Here is an 18,797-nt window from a genome sequence, read left to right on the forward strand (position 1 = left end):
TGTTATAGGTTGGGATAAACATTCATATGGTTACCATGGAGATGATGGACATTCATTTTGTTCCTCTGGAACTGGACAACCCTATGGCCCAACATTTACAACTGGTGATGTCATTGGTTGTTGTGTAAACCTTATCAACAATACCTGCTTCTACACAAAGAATGGACATAGTTTGGGTATGGAAAACAATCACTGCTAATGACAGCTGATGTCATCAAACCTAGTGCAGTTTTTTGTACATTTAAAATCTTAAAATTGTGTTATACTGGTCCCTGACATTGGAGTCAAGATTCATAAGCACCTTAAATATGGACCTTTTTTTTTTTTTAAATGGGGTTATACTCCAGGGCTTTAAATGAGCAGATAAGAAAAGTGGAAAAACTTACTAATGCAACATTAAAACCTTATACATGAATTAGGAGGGGTTTTCCCACACCATCTTTCCCAGGAGATCTGCGTATATTTCAACTCGTGGTGACTAAGATCTGGCATCTGAATTTTCTGAAGGTCTCTAGTCTTCAGTTGTCGCAATTAAATTCAAGCTTATATTTTTGAATTTGTAATTATATACTGTGTGTTACTGTTAGATGAAGTCTGCTAACAAATCTAATTACCCTTTGTCCCAGAGCATAGGAGAATATAGTGTGTCCCTTTGTGAACAGCACACTGCCAGTAGCTCCATACTCCTTAAATCAAAGGGGCTTTATCTAAAGCATATTCATTTAGCTCAACTGGAAGAGAGATCTCTCAGGTAACCAGTTCCCAAGCCATTTAGAGCTGGAACAAAGCCACAAGTTAGTTACATAGGCCATCCCAAATTTATGCCAGTTAACCCTTCACAGTACGTTTTAGCATCATGTCTCATTATACTACATTGTACAGAAACTTTGAGGATGAGCACAGCAGGGATGGGTGGTATTAATCTTACATAAGTTACCTGTCTGGCAGTTCAGATAGGTTGCACACACTTTAGTGACCAAAGATATTTTTCTTTCCTCATGTCTTGCATGTTTGTATTAGCAGTGGGTTAAGGAGAGGGTTGTGGCTTGGTGAATAGGTTTTGGAAGACTGTTGAAATAGGGGCTAACGGAATAAGGCAGGAGTCCCCAATGTGGTGCCTGCGGGCGCCATGGCGCCTGCCTGCTGGCCAGCAGATGAGCATCCGCTGAAATGCTGGCAAAATTCGGCGGCAACACTCTGGATGATGGTGCTTGTCAGCGACATTTCGGCGGATGCTCATCTGCTGCCACGGTCCTCCGCCAGATGAAAAGGGCTGGGGGACCATTGGAATAAGGCTTAGACGATGTGAGAAAATGACAAAGGGGATGAGTTAAGACTTCTCTTGTTGATAGGAGTGGGACTAGGAAAGAAACTGGCTGTAGATTTAGGCAGGAGCTTAATATAGGCCTTGAAGGGAAGGACAAAAAGCGTGTTTAAAGTCATGTAAAGCTGTTGGGAGGTCGCAAAAGTGAGGGGTTGGAGTAATAAGATCATAGCAACACGTAAGAGATCATTTTGGAGAAATTGGAGGAGGAGGTGACAGTTAAGAATTCCAAAGAGGAAGAGGTTTGAGTAGTCAAGGCAGGAGAAGATTAGGACATGGACAGCAAGTTAGCCATAAGGAAATGATGAATTTTGGATGTAATGGAAGAAGCAGCAGGATTTAGTTACAGTTTGCGTGGGAGAAAGATGATGATAAGGAGTCCTATATCGAGGGCCTCAGTGATGAGGATGGAGTTGTTAATGGTGGTGGAAAATGAGGTTGGATTTAGGAGGAAAGATTAGAAGCTTTGTTTTTGCCATAGTACATTTGAGATGATAGTGCTATATCAGATGGAGAAATAAAACAGAAGTAGATTTGAGTTGTCAGCATAGATGGACAGCTAGTAAGGTTAAAAATAAAATCCTTCAGCATGAAGAGAAGAAAATTGATATACCCTGTGGGTTTCAGATACACAATTTCACTCCTTCAAAAGAATCTATTTGAAATTGGAATTATTTTTCTAAAATTTACCTAAAGCTCTGGGAACATATAAAGGTTGGATTTTATTTTTATTTTTTCCTAATTCCAGTAAATTCCAAAATTACTCTTCTGGTTTTATCAGCTTCTCATATTTTATAACTAGATACTAAAATACCTGGTTTAACTTTATCAAACTCTAGTAGAATACTTAGTTTGGATTAGAACTAATTAATTTTCAACAACGCCTCTGGCAAATATGCTACTTCTCTTTAATTTTTGCAAACAAGAAAAGTTCTATGCATTGCCAGTAGGAGAGATTTCTTTGCAGTAAACTTTCATCTCATTAAGTATCAGAGGGGTAGCCTTGTTAGTCTGGATCTGTAAAAGCAGCAAAGAGTCCTATGGCACCTTATAGACTAACAGACGTATTGGAGCATGAGCTTTCGTGGGTGAATACATGCGTCCGACAAAGTGGGTATTCACCCACGAAAGCTCATGCTCCAATACGTCTGTTAGTCTATAAGGTGCCATAGGACTCTTTGCTGCTTTCATCTCATTATTATAGTTGCATATGACAGAACTTGTACATTGCCAGAATATATTATGAAAATGCTATTGCTACTTTTTTCTGTAACATTTAAGACAGTCAACTGTGGCCTAAATTTTCACACTTGTTTGCTTAAAGATAGGCTGTCAAATCTATACTTAGACTCCTATATAACATGGGTAAGAGAACTTAGCTTTAAGCTACCAAGTTTCAAAATATTGATCTGAATATTTCTGTGTGGGGTAGTTTAAATGTTTATCATCTTTTGAAAATATTTCTTTTCTATTTGCCAAATACTTACCTTTTGGTTCCTGTTACTACTACACTAACTTGTGCAGAAGCATTATGGGTGTCAGCATGCCTGTCATACTTACTTTTGAGGCAGGTCTGGGAAGTTTTTACAAACTTATAACATAACGATTAGAGAAACGAAATATTTAGCATCTAGATATTCCCTATTAGATATTCTCTTCAACAATTATAAGATCTGACAAATTTAACTGACTACTTGAATGCTCTTGTATACTTTAAAAAAAAAAAAAGCATCTAGGAAGTTGCTTGCTCAATACAAATATATGAAAAATTATTTTAATGCATCTCTGTTTGTTGCAGGTATTGCTTTTACGGATCTACCGGTAAGATAAGTGGATTTTCAAACAGAAAATAGAATTTTATGCATACTATAAATAGCTGTTTCAAATGTACTATGACTGTTCTTGTCTAGCTTATGCTTATTGGAAATGTGCAGTATGCCCTTTTTATATCATTTTATATCTGGTTTTCAGTTTGACAGATATCACTGAGGCAACAACTTGAAACTCAGTATCTGTAAACACTAATACTGAAAAGCAAATAGTTACAATTTTTTCTCTGTTCAGATTTTAGTATCAGGGCATTTACTTGAGGATTTTGATCAGAAAATCAGGATGAGAATGTAATACATGATTTTAAAATATTTATATACCCTGTGTGCTTGTCAAACAGTTGAGAGAGAATCTGTGAACAATAATGATAAAGCTAACTTATTTTATATTGTAATAGTTTTATGCCCAAATATGTAAGTATGTATGTCTGTGCGTTCATTCTTGGGAATACCTGAGTTGGAAGCACAAAATGCCCATTGTTCAAACACAAATGGTGGCTATATTATATGCAAAGACTTCTTAAAACATGAACTTTTATGTGTGTAAAATCACAAATTTAGGCGTTTCCTCCAAGAAGGGCTATTTTTAATGTGTGTCAATACTAGTCACACTTGGCTTTTTAATCGTAATTTAGTTCATAGTACGAAGTAATGTAAACTAATTATTTTAAATAAATTAAAATACCTTAATATCGTGACATTCTGCATAAAATTCTATAAACCCTAGTTTATCTTTTGATTGGATTTTATTCCAGCAGCATTCTGTATGAATGCCCCCTCGTACCATAGGTACACCATGATGCCTCTTTTTTTTTTTTGGCCTTTCTCTCATTCACGTCATTTTCAATCTGGACTTTGGTGTTGTGATTTAGAGGACAACGATTTAGACACACAATCCTGTTGGAAGGCATCATTGCACCTCTAGGTCCTAAGAGAAAAAGCTGAAGAGACACTATTGGCATCCAACAATTCATTCTGATCCTAGAACACATAAGTGCTGGCAAAACAGATTTTTACCCCTTTGGGAATTGGGCCCATATTTAAAAGTTCACTGTGAAGGCCAATCTCTGAAAAGAAAATAGAATTTAGAAGACAATGCTTTGAAGTCATTTTAGATACAAATCAAAGAAATCACAAGGGCTTTAGTGAACTGGTACCGTTCTTTGTAGGCATTATACTTGAATTTCTAAGCTAAGGAGTTGCCCCTATCATTTCAATTCTCTACCTTAAAACATTGCTAAAATATCTGAACTTTAGTGGTGGTACACCTGAAAATGGAAACGACCACTTAATACATTTGTGTTAAATTTTTTTGCTCTTGTTTCGAAATCAATATTTTTTTTAAGACCAGGATTATTTTACTTGGAGATGCATGTTTTCAACATAAAATCGAAGCCAAAAAGTGTGACGTTTTACCATGCTTTAAAAACTGCATTTGTTAGCTTGAAGAATTACCAGTGTTGAGGTTTGGCTCTCAAAATAATGGGCAGTGTTTTATTTTCTCTCCCACTGGTGACAGAGTTGTTTTGTCCTCATATTGCTGAGTTGGTATCAGTTACTTAAATTTGACTAACCACTGGGAATGCTAGGAGAGTGAGTACTACTTCTCCCCAGTGAGGGGTGTGGGTGGGGATGTTGAAGCTGATTAAAAAAGGGGGGAATTTGGAATAAGAGGAAAAAGTATTGATTTTTAAAAAAAAATCTCTTTCAGCCAAACTTGTACCCTACAGTAGGGCTTCAAACACCAGGAGAAGTAGTAGATGCTAACTTTGGGCAGCATCCATTTGTGTTTGACATTGAAGACTATATGCGAGAATGGAGAACCAAAATTCAGGCTCAGATCGACAGATTTCCTATAGGAGATCGGGAAGGAGAATGGCAGACAATGATTCAAAAGTAAGAATTAGAGGGATTTTAAAGACTATCTACTTAAAATTTGCTAAAAGGGATTTTAAAATGGGCATTTAAAAAATGTTTGTATGAAATCCTAATTAAATTCAACTGTTCAGATAGTTTTTTAACAAATATAGGCAGTTCTTAAATGTTCATGAGAACTTTATATTTGTCCTGTCATATTGAAGTGATGGTAAAAAATGAAGTGCATTCTTTGAAACAGTTAGAACTATTACCATTAAGATTAATCAGGGCAGCTGTCTGGCATATAAAATTAGTGAAAAGCTATATGACATTTGACTTCTTGGTCACTAGTGCAAATGCAGCCTTGATCAGTAGCGACCAAAAATTATTTCTGTTGAATAGCCATTGGGATGGCATATGTAGAAATCTCTATCAGTTCAGATCTTGGTAGACAGGTGTCTGTATCAAAGAAACAACTGTATCACTTGACACTAATTGACACAGATAATGACTGTCTCAGCAGAGAAGCAGGGGACTGAACGGCCTATGGAGATTAATAACTGTTTATCTGGCTCCCTGAAGTGTGCTAGTTGCCTCACAAAACATGGAATACACTTAGTCTCTGCCCCCAAAGAACATTCAATCTGAAATGACAAGTGAAGGTGAACTGTGTGTGTGTGTGTGTGTGTGTGTGTGTGTAAATAAAATATTTTTTTTTGCCTAACTCAGGTAATTTAAATTAAACATGCCTGAATTCCTGTATTTTCAGTGGCTATAGTTTTTACTCACTGCCAATATTGTTCGTGTTTGTGCTGTGGAATAGCGATCCCTACATGTAATTTGTTTAACTTTGTAAAGTACTTCGGGATGAAATTTGCAGTTTAAAAATTGCTGCTCCTCTCGCTTTCTCTCTCATAGCCTCCTCCTTCTTTCATGAGCACTAAATTCACTTAAACTAAAGAAATCAGATTTTGAAAACCTATTTTATGGTAGTCTTCCTTTCTGCACTTACATAATGTTAGTAGAACTTGTAAATTTGGATATATTAGTCCAGCTACTTGCTGGAATGCATTGTTTACAACAGTGTTTTGTATTAATGTGGCATTAATTTTAATTTTTTGAGCAGACTCGCTGGCTATGGAAACATCCCAATGAACACATTTTGGTCTTTAAGTGAATGCTCACTATATTGTTGTTGTTTCACCACCTCCTGACACCATATGTGTTGACATTAGTGCTAGAGTAAGCCATTTTGTCATCTTTCCTAGCCAAACAAGCATTTAAAAAAAAAAAATTACTGAAGGGGAAATGTAACTTAATTTGTCATTCTCAGTGTACTTTGATTCAGAACCTTAAATACAGTATTTTGGATCAATTACAATTCATGTGATTAAGTGAATTGTCACAAGTATTTGAATTTTTTAATTACCATACAGAGTCAAGACACTTGTCACCACAATTGTTTTCTGCACCAGCGTTCATGCTAAAAATCTGTTAAAACAAAGACTTAGATGGTTCAACGGATTTGAGGGTTTTCCTTTAGGACTGTGATCCTATAAACACTTATGCATGTGCTTATCTTTATGCATATAATAGACCCATTATGTCAGTGGAGCTATTCATGTTTAATTTATGTACACGGACTTAAGTGTTTGCAGGAGAATCAGTAGTTAAGTCATAAGTGCAAATTCATATCAATGTCACTAGTGACTGCAATTCAGCTGGCTACTCTGGGGCTTGTTTAAACTGGGTTGGTAGTCTCTAGTTGCCAGTGGACAAGTGAGTATTGGTACAGTCACAGATTTCCTTAACGTGAAATCTTCCCTCTTACTCAGAAGATATGTCTGTGCTGCCCAAAAACAAACAAACACAAAAGGGAGGGAAAAAGAACCCCCCACAGTGGCAAGTCTCGGAGGCCAGGTCCACTGACTCAGGCTCGTGGAGCTCAAAACAGCAGCGTAGATGTTCAGGCTTAGGCTGGAACCTAGACTCTCAAACCCACCTCCCTCACTGCGTTTCAGAGTCCTGGCTCCAGCCTGAACCCAAATATCGACTCTATTTTTAGCCCTGTGGTATGAGCCTGAGTCAGTTGACCTGAGACATGCTGCAGGTCTCTTTTGCAGTGTAGACATGCAGACTTTCATGTCAGTTCTGGGTTGTGGAACATTTTTGGTGCTATTTAGAGAAACGCTCATTGCTGCTGAGCATACTGTATTTGTTCTGTGGATTAATACAGAATTTGGCCTCACAGGGCTTTAAGTCCAGCACATTTCGTGAGCCAGGAATACACTTAAAAAAATCAGTATGTAATTGATCATAGCTTGAGTTAACAAATGGGGTTAAAAAACCCCAATTGTTTCTATATAATTGAAATAAAATGTTAAAAAATAGTTTGTAAAAACAAGTACAAGTAAGAATATGCTCTAACAAGGAGCTTAGCTCTTCTGGGAAGGAATCAAATACATTCAATTAATGTATTCATGACTAGATAACTGGGATAGGACATTTTTATATGTTGCAAATATATATTTCTGGTTTAGGTATCTTACTAATTCCACTATTTGCTTTTATCAAGCAAGTGATTTTGTTTGCTCATATGCCTGGAAGTTTGAAAATTGTCTTCAGTTTATTTTACCTGCATAATGGTGTAAATGATGTTGCATATTTTAACTGTTTGAATTCTCTTCTCAGAATGGTTTCATCTTATTTAGTTCATCATGGGTACTGTGCAACAGCAGAGGCTTTTGCCAGATCTACAGACCAGACTGTACTAGAAGAATTAGCCTCCATTAAAAATAGACAAAGTAAGGCTGGAAAGTACACTGTATACTTTTTAAAACAAATTAACTTAAATTGGCTCATATTAAAAACAGTTCCCTATAATTTAATCTATGAATCTTTTCATAGTGGAATGTCCTTCTAACAATCTTACACCATTATAATTCAGTGTATTAATGCACAATCATGGATTCTTGAGCCACTGGTTTGTTAATCTTGAAAGTACTGTTTAATTTTGGAACTAGTTTAATGAAGAGGAATGTTATGAATTACCTACCATGGCGCTTATGTTTGAAAGGGAGGACACAAAGGTGTTTGGTGTTATCTTGGAACAAATGTTAATGGTGTGTCTAGACCAGTGGTGGGCAGCCTGCAGCCTGCGAGCCGCACATGGCCCATCGGGGTAATCCGCTGCCGGGCTGGAAGACAGTTTGCTGCCCATAGCTTGCAGTGGCTGTGGTTCGCCGTTTCCGGCCAATGGGAGCTGCGGAAAGTGGTGGCCAGCACGTCTCTGTGGACTGCGCAGCTCCCATTGGCTGGGAATGGTGAACCGTGGTCATTGAGAGCTGTAAACAATGTAAACAAACTGTCTTGCGGCCCGCGGGCAGATTACTGTGACAGGCTGCAGGTTGCCCACCACTGGTCTAGACTAATGCTGACAATCACATTAGTAAACCAGAGTTGATTGTCAGTCAGTTAACTTGAATGGGACCACACAAACAGATTTTTGCCTTGAGTAGGAAAAGTGGTAGAAGCTTAGCTAGCAGGTGCTGTTTAGATGCAGATTGAGTTTGTCAGGCTTACACTTGGAAAAGTTCAACACGTTTAGTTCAGTTCTAGCAGGATGAGTTGCAGTCTAGTCGGGAGCTTAAGCTATAAAGTAAGTAGGTGAAAATTAAGTTAAGGTGTTACTCTGATTTTCATTAGACGAGAGGTCATATTTACGTTGGGCTTAGCTAGCATATTAACTAAACACAATCTAAACTTGACCATTTTTCATAGTTTAGATATAGCCTTTATGAGCTAGATATAGCCCGATATTCCTGGTCTTGCAAATGACAGTAGTGCAGTGTGGACATACTTTATGAAGATATATCAGTTAAAAATAAATTACAACAGTGTCTTAGGTATATCTCTTACATTTTATCTCAGGCTGGAAGGGACCCCGAAAGGTTAGAGTCCAGCCCCCTGCCTTCACTAGCAGGACTAAGTACTGATTTTGCCCCAGATCCCTAAGTGGCCCCCTCACGGATTGAACTCACAACCCTGGGTTTAGTAGGCCAATGGTCAAACTACTGAGCTGTCCCTCCTGCTTAATTTTTTAATCTCCCTTTAAATGAGCTATTTGAGTAAGTGGTAGGTCAGTGTGTTTGCAAAGCAGCTGGCAATATATAATGTGTATAATGCTTATATAAATATCTGTAAAATAAATACAACTCTTAAAATATTTCAGAATTTCCAAGGAAACCAACCCATTTCTTCTTTCCAATAATTTTTTGGTAAAAATCCTATTGATTCATGTTGGTGGTATTTTTAATAGTTAATGTATATGAATCCTTAAACTGTTAAGTTTTAACCTTACTTTTTTGTGCTTTGGTGGACAGGAATTCAAAAATTGGTTTTAGCAGGAAGAATGGGAGAAGCCATTGAAACAACACAACAGTTGTATCCAAGTTTACTAGAAAGAAATCCTAATCTCTTATTTGCATTAAAGTGAGTCTTCGAATTATGCAGCTGTCTATAGAGAACTGTGTAGTCTTAGGAGATATTACATAATTAATTTGTTCCTGTGAAAGCTTTAAATTCAACAGAATTTTTAGAAACTGCTTATTTAGTTAACTTTTCTGTGTGCTATATGTATCTTTTAGATCAAATAACTAGTATGTCATCAGGATCCTTTGTATTCTGCAGCTCTGTGGACATAATTTTGTTTCTTGCTGTAAAATTGTCTTCCAGAATCTGAGTTTTCATCTAAATCTGTGTTTTAATTTTTTGGAACTGTTTTCCGTTATGAATGTTTAATGTTAAACTTTCTTTTGTCACTTTATACTTCTTAGTTCCAGACACGGAGTCCTCTTTCCTCATTGACTTTGAGGGAAATGGTAGATTCTTCAAGGAGTGTCCCTGTGGATGCTCCACTTTAGGTGTCTTGACACACTGCGCTTGTAATCAGAGATTTGTGGTAGCAGTGCCCGGTTGGGCTGCGCATGTGCTGTAATCATCTCACACCGCTCCAAGCAGTTACGTAGTGGTGTGCAGCCAACCATCCCCCAGTTCCTTCTCTACTGCCTTTGGCTTGAGTCGGAGCAATCAGCAGTGCCCTCTCTTGCCTCAATAAGATTTATAATAAATAGTTCATAGTGATAGTTTTAGGGACGCTAACTACAACTAACTTAACACTTGCCTTACTCTAATTTCTTTAAAATTGAAAAAATATTTTTTTTCCTTTACCTTTCCTATCTACCCCTGCCTCTCTGGCAGTTGTACAGCCTTAGCCTCAAACAGGGTTTACCCTTATATTTTTCTCTAAGAGACAGACTCCCTCAGGCATGCCCAGCTCACATGGCTTTAAACCCTGCCTGACTTGCAGACTCTCCATACTGGTCTCTGCTGGTCACGCTCAGTGTGTCCGCTGCCTTGGTGAGATGCACATTTCTGCAGTGTGGGTATTTTTGAGTAAACTGACAGCTAGGACAAGAAAAGGCAGGGACCTCCAATTTAAGCTTCTTATGATGGAGAAATCCCTCGGGCCAACCTCTGATCCCCGAGTCCAGGTCACCTGCTGGCCAACGGTTGCCAGTCTCTGACATGGGCTCCACTTCAACAATGGCTGCCAAGGAGCCTACTCCTAGAAAGGCTACCAAAAAGCAGTCACAGACATCTCTGCACTGAGAAGCGTCTAAAAAGAAAGTGATTCCCAACTGAAAAATTTGCCGTGGTATCAATGGCACTGAGTGTGCCGGACCGCGAGGCACCAGGAACATCTGGCCCTGAGAGTTCCTGAACAGTTAAAGACCCTATGTGGGCAAGCTCTAATGGAGGTTTACACATTAAAGTGAAACATAACAGCACCCATGGAACTGAAGAAGATCTCTGCACTGAGCAGTACAATGGCACCACCTGCTGTACTTGTGCTGTACAGCTCTAAATCCTTAGCACTAGCAGCTTCAACTCGTGCTCCTGGGCCATCCACCATTCCGTCTCTGGCACCGAGACTCATGTTTCCTCAGCAATTCATGAGGCATGTGGACCAGATAGTGATCTTAACACCTGAATCTCCTCTACTCGGCACCGAGGGTACCCCATCCAGATCGGCATCAAGCCAGCTGACTACTACCTGCAGATCGGCCAACACTCCACCCCTCCCCTCAATCTCCAGTGGTGAGGAAGAAAAGGACAAGGCAGTAATATATACTCCTCGCCACTCCTCACCCAAGCCATGACCATTTCATCACCAACCATCTGCAGATATACGAGGATGATATGGTCACCCATGGGCACCCCCCCATACCATTCCCACCTAACTGGTCATACTGGGATCTTGGAGCAGTGTATAGAGTCCAACTGCAGGCCTCCTAGCCTGCCTAGGTCCCCTAGCCTTGTACCCTTCAACTGTCCAGGCACCCTCAGAAACACAAAAGGAAGACACTGAGGAACCTGAGGACACAGCCAAACATGACACTTTGCCATCTACTCAGCTCTCATCTTCATCAATGGACGAAATCATAATGCCACCACCCTCCATCATGGGGGATGATTTCAGATCCTTTCAGGACTGCTTCAAAGGGGTTGCTGAATCCCTGGACATTTCATTGGCTCAGCTACCAGAAGCCCAACACAATCTTACAGACATACTCCAGGCATCCCTATCAGCAAAGATAGCTCTGCCAATTAGTAATGCAATCATGGAGCCTGCAAAAATAATCCGGCGGATACCTGCTTCAGCGCCACCCACATGTAAAAGATCCGACAAATATTATGTGCCAGCAAAAGGGGCTGAGTTCCTATTTACACATCCTACACCAAACTCCCTAGTAGTGGAGGCGGCCAACCAAGGGGGCAAACAACACCAGTCTCGAAACACCCCATACAATAAGGACTGGAACAGGCCAGACCTTTTCGGGCAGAAAGCTTATTCCTCAGCTACACTTCAGTTCCGCATAGCTAACTATGCTGCCCTGCTAGCCAAATATACACACAATCTGTTCTCCAAAGGTCGACTTCTATTGAAAATTTACAAGATGTAAAAAAAAAAAACCAGTAGAAGGTAAACATTTCTGAAGGGGGTCTCATCTCCAGGACAGCCCTCCCTTGACTTGGCAGACATGACAGCATGATCCATCATGACATCCGTGGTTATGCGCCATGCAATATGGCTCCACCTCTCCAGGTTCCCAAGGGAGGTCCAGGCAACGGTCGAGGACTTACCTTTCAAGGGGCAGAAATTATTTGCAGACAAAACCGATGTTTCGTTACACACCCTAAAAGACTCAAGGGCGACCTTAAAAACCGTTGGCATTTACGTACCTGCAAACAAAAAGAAACAAGGCAGGTTTTACAATCAGAGATTGCCCTTAGCTCATAAACTTACTGGAGCTAAGGGCAGTCCAAAATGCATGCGAGTACTTTCTTCCTCTAATCAAGAACAATAAATCAAGATCCTCAGAGACAATTTAGCATGCATGTTTTATATAAACGGCCAAGGGGGAGCACCATTATACTCCCTATGTACAGAGGTGATACACCTTTGGAATTGGTGAATCACCAACAACATATTGATATCGGCATCCTATCTGCCAGGATGTTAGACTACAATGGCAGATGTACTAAGCAGGGATTTCTCACAAACCCATGAGTGGGGGATGGATCCTGGAATTCTCAAATTCATATTCAAACTATGGCGGTTCCCTACCATAGATCTATTTGCAACAGCTCTATAATGCCAAATGCCCACAATATTGCTCCAGAGTGGGATTTGGACACCACTCCCTAGTCGACACTCTCATAAAATGGGAGGCACCACTGATGTATGCATTTCTTTCGACCCCCACTCCTAAGCCGAGTCAGTCACAAGATCAAGCAGGACAAATCCAGGGTCGTTCTCGTAGTGCACAAACTTGGTTCCCATACTTGTGCCAGATGGCAGTGAAACTACCTTGAACCCTTCCCTTAGTACCTCACCTTCTATCACAAGATATGGGATGCCTCTGTCACCCCAACCTCGCAGTACTCCGTGGCTGACTGGGGTCGAGAAGGCCTGTTCTGAGGAAGTAAAAGATATATTACTGAGCAGTGAGAGACAAAGTACAAGAAACACATACATCCATAAGTGGAAATGATTCTGCACCTGTTGCCCAGATAAACAAATCTGGCCACAATCATCCCCCCTACTGAGGATCCTGGACTGTATACTAGGACTTTAAAAAATCGGGGCTATCCACAAGCTCCATGAGAGTACACTTGGCTGCTATTACCTCCTTCCACGACAAGGTGGACAGGGTCACTGTTTGCTCACCTGATGATTAAACGCTTCCTTAAAGGCACTGAAAACACTTATCCCACAATAAGGAACTACACCCATGTGGGACCTCAACCTCGTTCTGTGTGGACTGATGGAAAAGCCGTTTGAACCCCTTTCAACTTGCTCTTTGTTGCACTTATCCATGAAGGTGGCTTTCCTCACTGCCATCGCATCCGCTAGACAGGTGGGAGAATTAGGTCCCCTAATGGCACACTCACCTTATACAACATGCTTTAAAGAAAGCAATTGTACAACCGCATCTGAAGTTCATACCCAAAGTTGCTTCCCCCTTTCATTTAAACAAATCCATTTACTTACCTGTATTTTTTCCTAAGCCACATGCGGATGGGAAGGAGGCCTCACTCCACACATTGGATGTTCGCAGAGCATTAGCTTTCTACATTGAAAGAACAAAAACATTTTAGAAAATCATCTAGACTATTTGTTTCCATAACAGAACACTTGATGGGTCAAACCATCTCAAAAGAGACTATCCAAATGGATGGCAGGATACATCCATTTCTGCTACCAAAACCACAATCTACAATATCCACTGGGAGTTTGCATACACTCCACCAGGGCACTAGCAACATCTGTGGCTTTTCTCAGTAACGTCCCTATCACTGACATTTGCAGAGCAGCTACCTCGGCATCAGTCCATACTTTTACTAAACACGATGCCTTAGAACAACAATCAGCATCCGATGCTCCACTTTGGACTTATGGTGTTATCCACCATCAGTAGACCAACTCTGAAGCCCCTCCACTCCACTCAGGGGCACTGCTTAACAATCACCTAAAGTGGAGCACTCCCAGGGACACTCCTTGAAGAAGATACCTTGTGCAGTAACTGAGGTTCTTGGAGATGGCTGTCCCTGTGGGTGCTCCACTATCTTCCCTCCTCCCCTCTACTTTGGAGTTTCAGGCCAGTTCTCTCCAGTAGAGAAGGAACTGGGGCAGTTGGCTGCACACCGCTATGTAACTGATCGGAGCAGCGTGAGACAGCTCTGGTGCATGCGCAGCCCAACCAGGCACTACTACCACAAATCTTAGATTACAAGCACAGGGCATCAAGCACCTACAGTAGAGCACCCACAGGGACAACCAGCTCGAAGAACCTGAGTTACTGCACAAGGTGAAAACCCTTCTCTTCCTGAGGAAAAGGTTTAATTTAAAATAGAACATTTAATATTTCTAAATTTTCCTTTTTAAAAGACTATTGATAGTCAAAATTTATTCTTGGAGGATAAGGTTCTTGCTTTTCTGGGTCCTCCCCACAAATCAGTTATTTGTTCTCTTGTGGTTACGTTCTGGTTGGATACTCTCTAACCTCATAATTTGAAGACTGAGAATATACCTACACTTACATGCGCTACACTGGTACAGCTGAAGCTATTACATTGTAGCACTGTGGTGTAGGCACTTCTTACATTGACAGAAGGGTTTTTTTCATCAGTGTGGTTAATCAACCTCTGAGAAGCAGTAGCTAGGCCAATGGAAGAGTTCTACACTGATGGTGAGATCAACCTAACTATGGCTCTCAGAATGAAATTTTTCACAGCAATTGGTGGTGTAGCTAGGTTGATCTAGTTTTAAAGTATAGACCAGGCCTAAATCTCTGACATGAGTGCTTTGTCAGTGAGTAAAACTTTATTTTCAAGATTTAAACATTCAATGCAAGTAGAAGTAATTATCTGAAATTCTGAAGTGGCATGTCTTCTCCCTAAAATAATGTTGTCTTTTTTAATTGTTTAGGGTGCGCCAGTTTATAGAAATGGTGAATGGTACAGACAGTGAAGTGCGGTGTCTGGGCGGCCATAGTCCAAAATCACAAGATAGTTACCCTGTAAGCCCTCGATCATTTAGTAGTCCTAGCATGAGCCCCAGCCATGGAATGAATATTCACAGTTTAGCAGTGAGCAAAGGAAGCAGCACACACTTTTCTGGTGAGTCAAACTAGGGGAAAACCCCACACTATACTGAGATCTTTCTTCAATTCTGAATGTCAAGTATGAATTACAGACCTGTCAGATTTGCGTATTAATGATTTCTGTTTTCTAGTTTAACATACTGAATTAGTTACCCAGAGGGAAGTTTGTACTCCTCTATTAGCTGGTTTTGTGTCATTTGCCAACTGGAAATAGTGCATAGCTGAGGTCCAGTCATCAAAGTATAAATCCAGCTAGGTGAAAGTAAAGGCTTGGGCAACCAGCTAATCCCATGGTGTATGTCACTTGGGGACTGGTTCCAAATATTTTGGGAAGTCTTCTGTGTAGTAGGGTGGTTTTTGGCATCTAGTATGTGGTTAGCTGCTTGGAGGTGATTCTAGGGTGGGACTTAAGAGTGAATCCCAAATGGCACTGCTTTTCCCTTGGCAGGGGACCCACTATATTCCATCTCCCCCATACTGCCCCATTTGATCTGCTGACATGACCAGAAGCTACTATCTCCTTCAGCCTAGGAATGAGCATGGGTTATAGGGCATAGAGAACAGACAGTGACTGGTAAGGAGTCCCAGTGCTGTGCTGGTATTAGGGGTTGGTGGTCAGGCAGGTCAGTTTCTGACTTTCTGCTGACAACCAAACATCAGTTGATGCTGTTCAGCTCTACTGAGGGTGATCAGGCTGTCTTAAGCAGATCTTTAACTTAAAAGACAGACTTGAATGTTTCAAGACTTCCAATTCAGTTTAAGTAATAAATATTTGAGGGGAGGACTAGCTTTTAAAGTGCAAGTGGGTTGGACAGAGGGAGAGACTAGGCTCTTTGAAAGAAAGTGGAAGTTTTGTATATCTTCACTGAACCCAGTCCTCTTTCAGCAGTAGTTGGTGTCCCTCTGTCCACTTTCAGTTCAATTCTGTTATAAAATCTAAACTGAGGCCAACTTCTTGTCTTCAGTCTAGTTTTCCCTAAGTAGAAAGTGAGAGTTAAGTGGCCAGTGTCGGGGACACTGCTGCTGGAAAGGCAACTTCTGTCGTGGGGAAGGGACCGAAGACCTTCTGAAAAGTTAAACATGTAGCTATTATAATATTCAAATAGAAGGTATTTATAACTTGTATCCTGTTTCTCCTATCTTCAGCTTTAAAAGTTTAGTAGGATGTGATGCAGAAAATCTCCCAAAACATTGACTTTCTATTGTTTTGACGATAAAGCCACACCTAATAATAATAAATCTATGCAAAGCTGTATATTAGTAGTGGCTGATGGATTTATTGAATGGCAGATTGAAAGTGCTCGTGATCTATAGCTACAGTAGACTATGTGGAAGTCCCATTTTCAAGACTTGATAAAATAAAGTATCAAATTAGTACACATTTAATGTGTCTGCTTTTAAATTACAGCTTTCCTCAATTAAATATTACCAGGGAGGGATGAGGTGTTAGCGGGAAAGAGTAGTACATCAGGCTGGAGTGATGTTTAACCAAATGTTCTACGGTTTAGCAATTGTAATTCTCCATCAAATTTTGATCCTCATTAATCATTTGTTTAGCTGATAATATTGAATATACATTCAAATTACTGAACTTACATATGAAAACTAACACAAAAATAAGTGTTTGTAACAGCTATTATACAAAGCCAATTAAGATAAAGTGTAGCCATTAAAAACCAAGGCAGACACTAGCCCAGTCAGGGTTTTCAGATACTTTCTGAATGGTATATTCCAAGAAAAAGGTTTGTAGTTCCTCTGACTTGTGTATTTCACTGGGAACTTTTGCTAGTGAACTGAAAATGTAAACTGCTGTTCTTATTTGCTAGTTAATTTTATTACCTGGCCTCTCTACTGTGAAAGCCTTAAATGTGTTTCAAAGGCTTGAGGAGTGGAAGCTAGGTATGTGGAATTATTTGATAAATCTACTGTACATGAACAAATTAATCAACTTATTTCAGAAATGTGTACATAAAATCACTATTTGTAACTGACTGAGATTACTAAAATATTCTTTTGTTTAGGTTTTGAAAGTAGTTGCAGTAATGGAGTAATATCAAACAAAGCACATCAGTCTTACTGTCACATTAAACACCAGTCCACAAGTTTGAATGTACCTGAACTCAACAATATAAATGTATCAAGATCACAGCAAGTTAACAGCTACACCAGGTGAGTAATCTCCCAAACAGATGTCTGATCCACCAGGATGCTAGTTTTTGTCATAAACATCTTTATTTTGCACTGCAGAGAGCAACTTTTATATGGGTTTTTAGGACCCAGGCATAGCATGTGTTTTTGAGTACTCACTAATAGTTGATAAAATGGGATGGGGTGAGAGGGTTGGAATTATTTTCTCATATTTTTCATTAAATGTATTGTGATACTTTCACCTTTAAGACTCAGTACAATAGTACACATATACTGTTCTGTTAAATGAGTAAATTGGGAAAAGGCAAATTATTTTAACTGTGACATTAGAGACATCAGTTTTTGTTCGCAGACCAGCTTCTTCTGGTCGTCAGACTTCTCCCTTCATCTTCTGGTCTGGTGCTTATTCAAAATCACGTGTGAGGACTTCAATGACAAACGTGTTCACTGCTTTTTATTCATTGTATGCAGATAAGATTGAGTGAACTGTGGATTCTCTTGTATGTAGTACATAACCACAATGGCTTGCTGTAAGCACTAGATGTGTGCGACCCCTTTGCTTTTAATGGGTTTGCATATGTCAGAGATGGTAATGCTAAAATGATAGATAGCATAGGTATAACCGAGCCTAATTTGTCCTGTAAAATGTTTATTGCTGGTGCTGGGTGAGATGGACAGAACCAGACTGGAGAGTGCAGGAAGTGTTTACGGACCTAGCAGGTGGAGGGGGAGCGTTTACTTTTAAAGCTGTCTTTGATAAAGAAACAGTTATGATGACAAATATGGAACTACTACTTCGAGTGCTTGCACGTGTCCATTTCGTGTTAGGTATGTGCGTGCCCTGCATATAGTCGCCAAAAAATTTTCCCTCAGTGGTACCTGTTTTTTCTGGAACAAGCTATATCCCTCAATGCTGGTATTCCAGTCCTGGAAGTTGTCCCACCAAGTGTCGTAATTTTCTTCATATACCATGACTTCCACTTCATCCTGCTTGTTCCGCATGCTCCTTGCATTTGTGTGCAGGCACTGAAGATGTATTGCCGACAGCCCTGTTGCTTTCTTCTTGCCTTTTTAATGCAATTATGGTTTCTGGTCCCTTCTCCAGAAATTAAAAAATTAGCATAAATAGATGAGGTTCCAAAAACACGTCTCTGTTTCAAGGAAGTGTTTTGTCTTAGCAGTTGTCTCTGCCAAAGAGCTCCATGAACTCCAACCCGCCTTTTGAAGCTTTTTGTAACATGCACTACAGCCCATCATTTACAAGGGGCCTTTTTCTCCTGATGTTAAAGGCGCTGAATATTCCCTAGTATTGAAATTAGTTGTAAACTGGATTTCTTTTAGCCTTAAAACCAATGGCTGAGAGGAAGTGCATCTTTAAATGGTGCTTTTCATAACTGATAATAGAATGAG

The 18,797-nt window shown here is 39.9% G+C and overlaps 1 protein-coding gene across 4 annotated transcripts in view; it reads left to right on the forward strand.

The window, feature by feature from the left end:
* RANBP9 (RAN binding protein 9) overlaps nt 1–18,797 on the forward strand; it is a 59,112-nt gene that overhangs the window by 32,462 nt on the left and 7,853 nt on the right. For all 4 annotated transcript variants that reach the window (XM_039523574.1, XM_039523575.1, XM_039523572.1 and 1 more), the window contains exons 4-10: nt 9–176; nt 3,123–3,145; nt 4,865–5,049; nt 7,702–7,814; nt 9,393–9,501; nt 15,065–15,255; nt 17,261–17,408. In XM_039523574.1, the coding sequence (XP_039379508.1) occupies nt 9–176; nt 3,123–3,145; nt 4,865–5,049; nt 7,702–7,814; nt 9,393–9,501; nt 15,065–15,255; nt 17,261–17,408 (937 nt within the window). The remainder of the gene's footprint in view (nt 1–8; nt 177–3,122; nt 3,146–4,864; nt 5,050–7,701; nt 7,815–9,392; nt 9,502–15,064; nt 15,256–17,260; nt 17,409–18,797) is intronic.

Source organism: Mauremys reevesii, linkage group 2, assembly GCF_016161935.1.
Source record: "Mauremys reevesii isolate NIE-2019 linkage group 2, ASM1616193v1, whole genome shotgun sequence".
NCBI classification, from domain to species: Eukaryota; Metazoa; Chordata; order Testudines; family Geoemydidae; genus Mauremys; species Mauremys reevesii.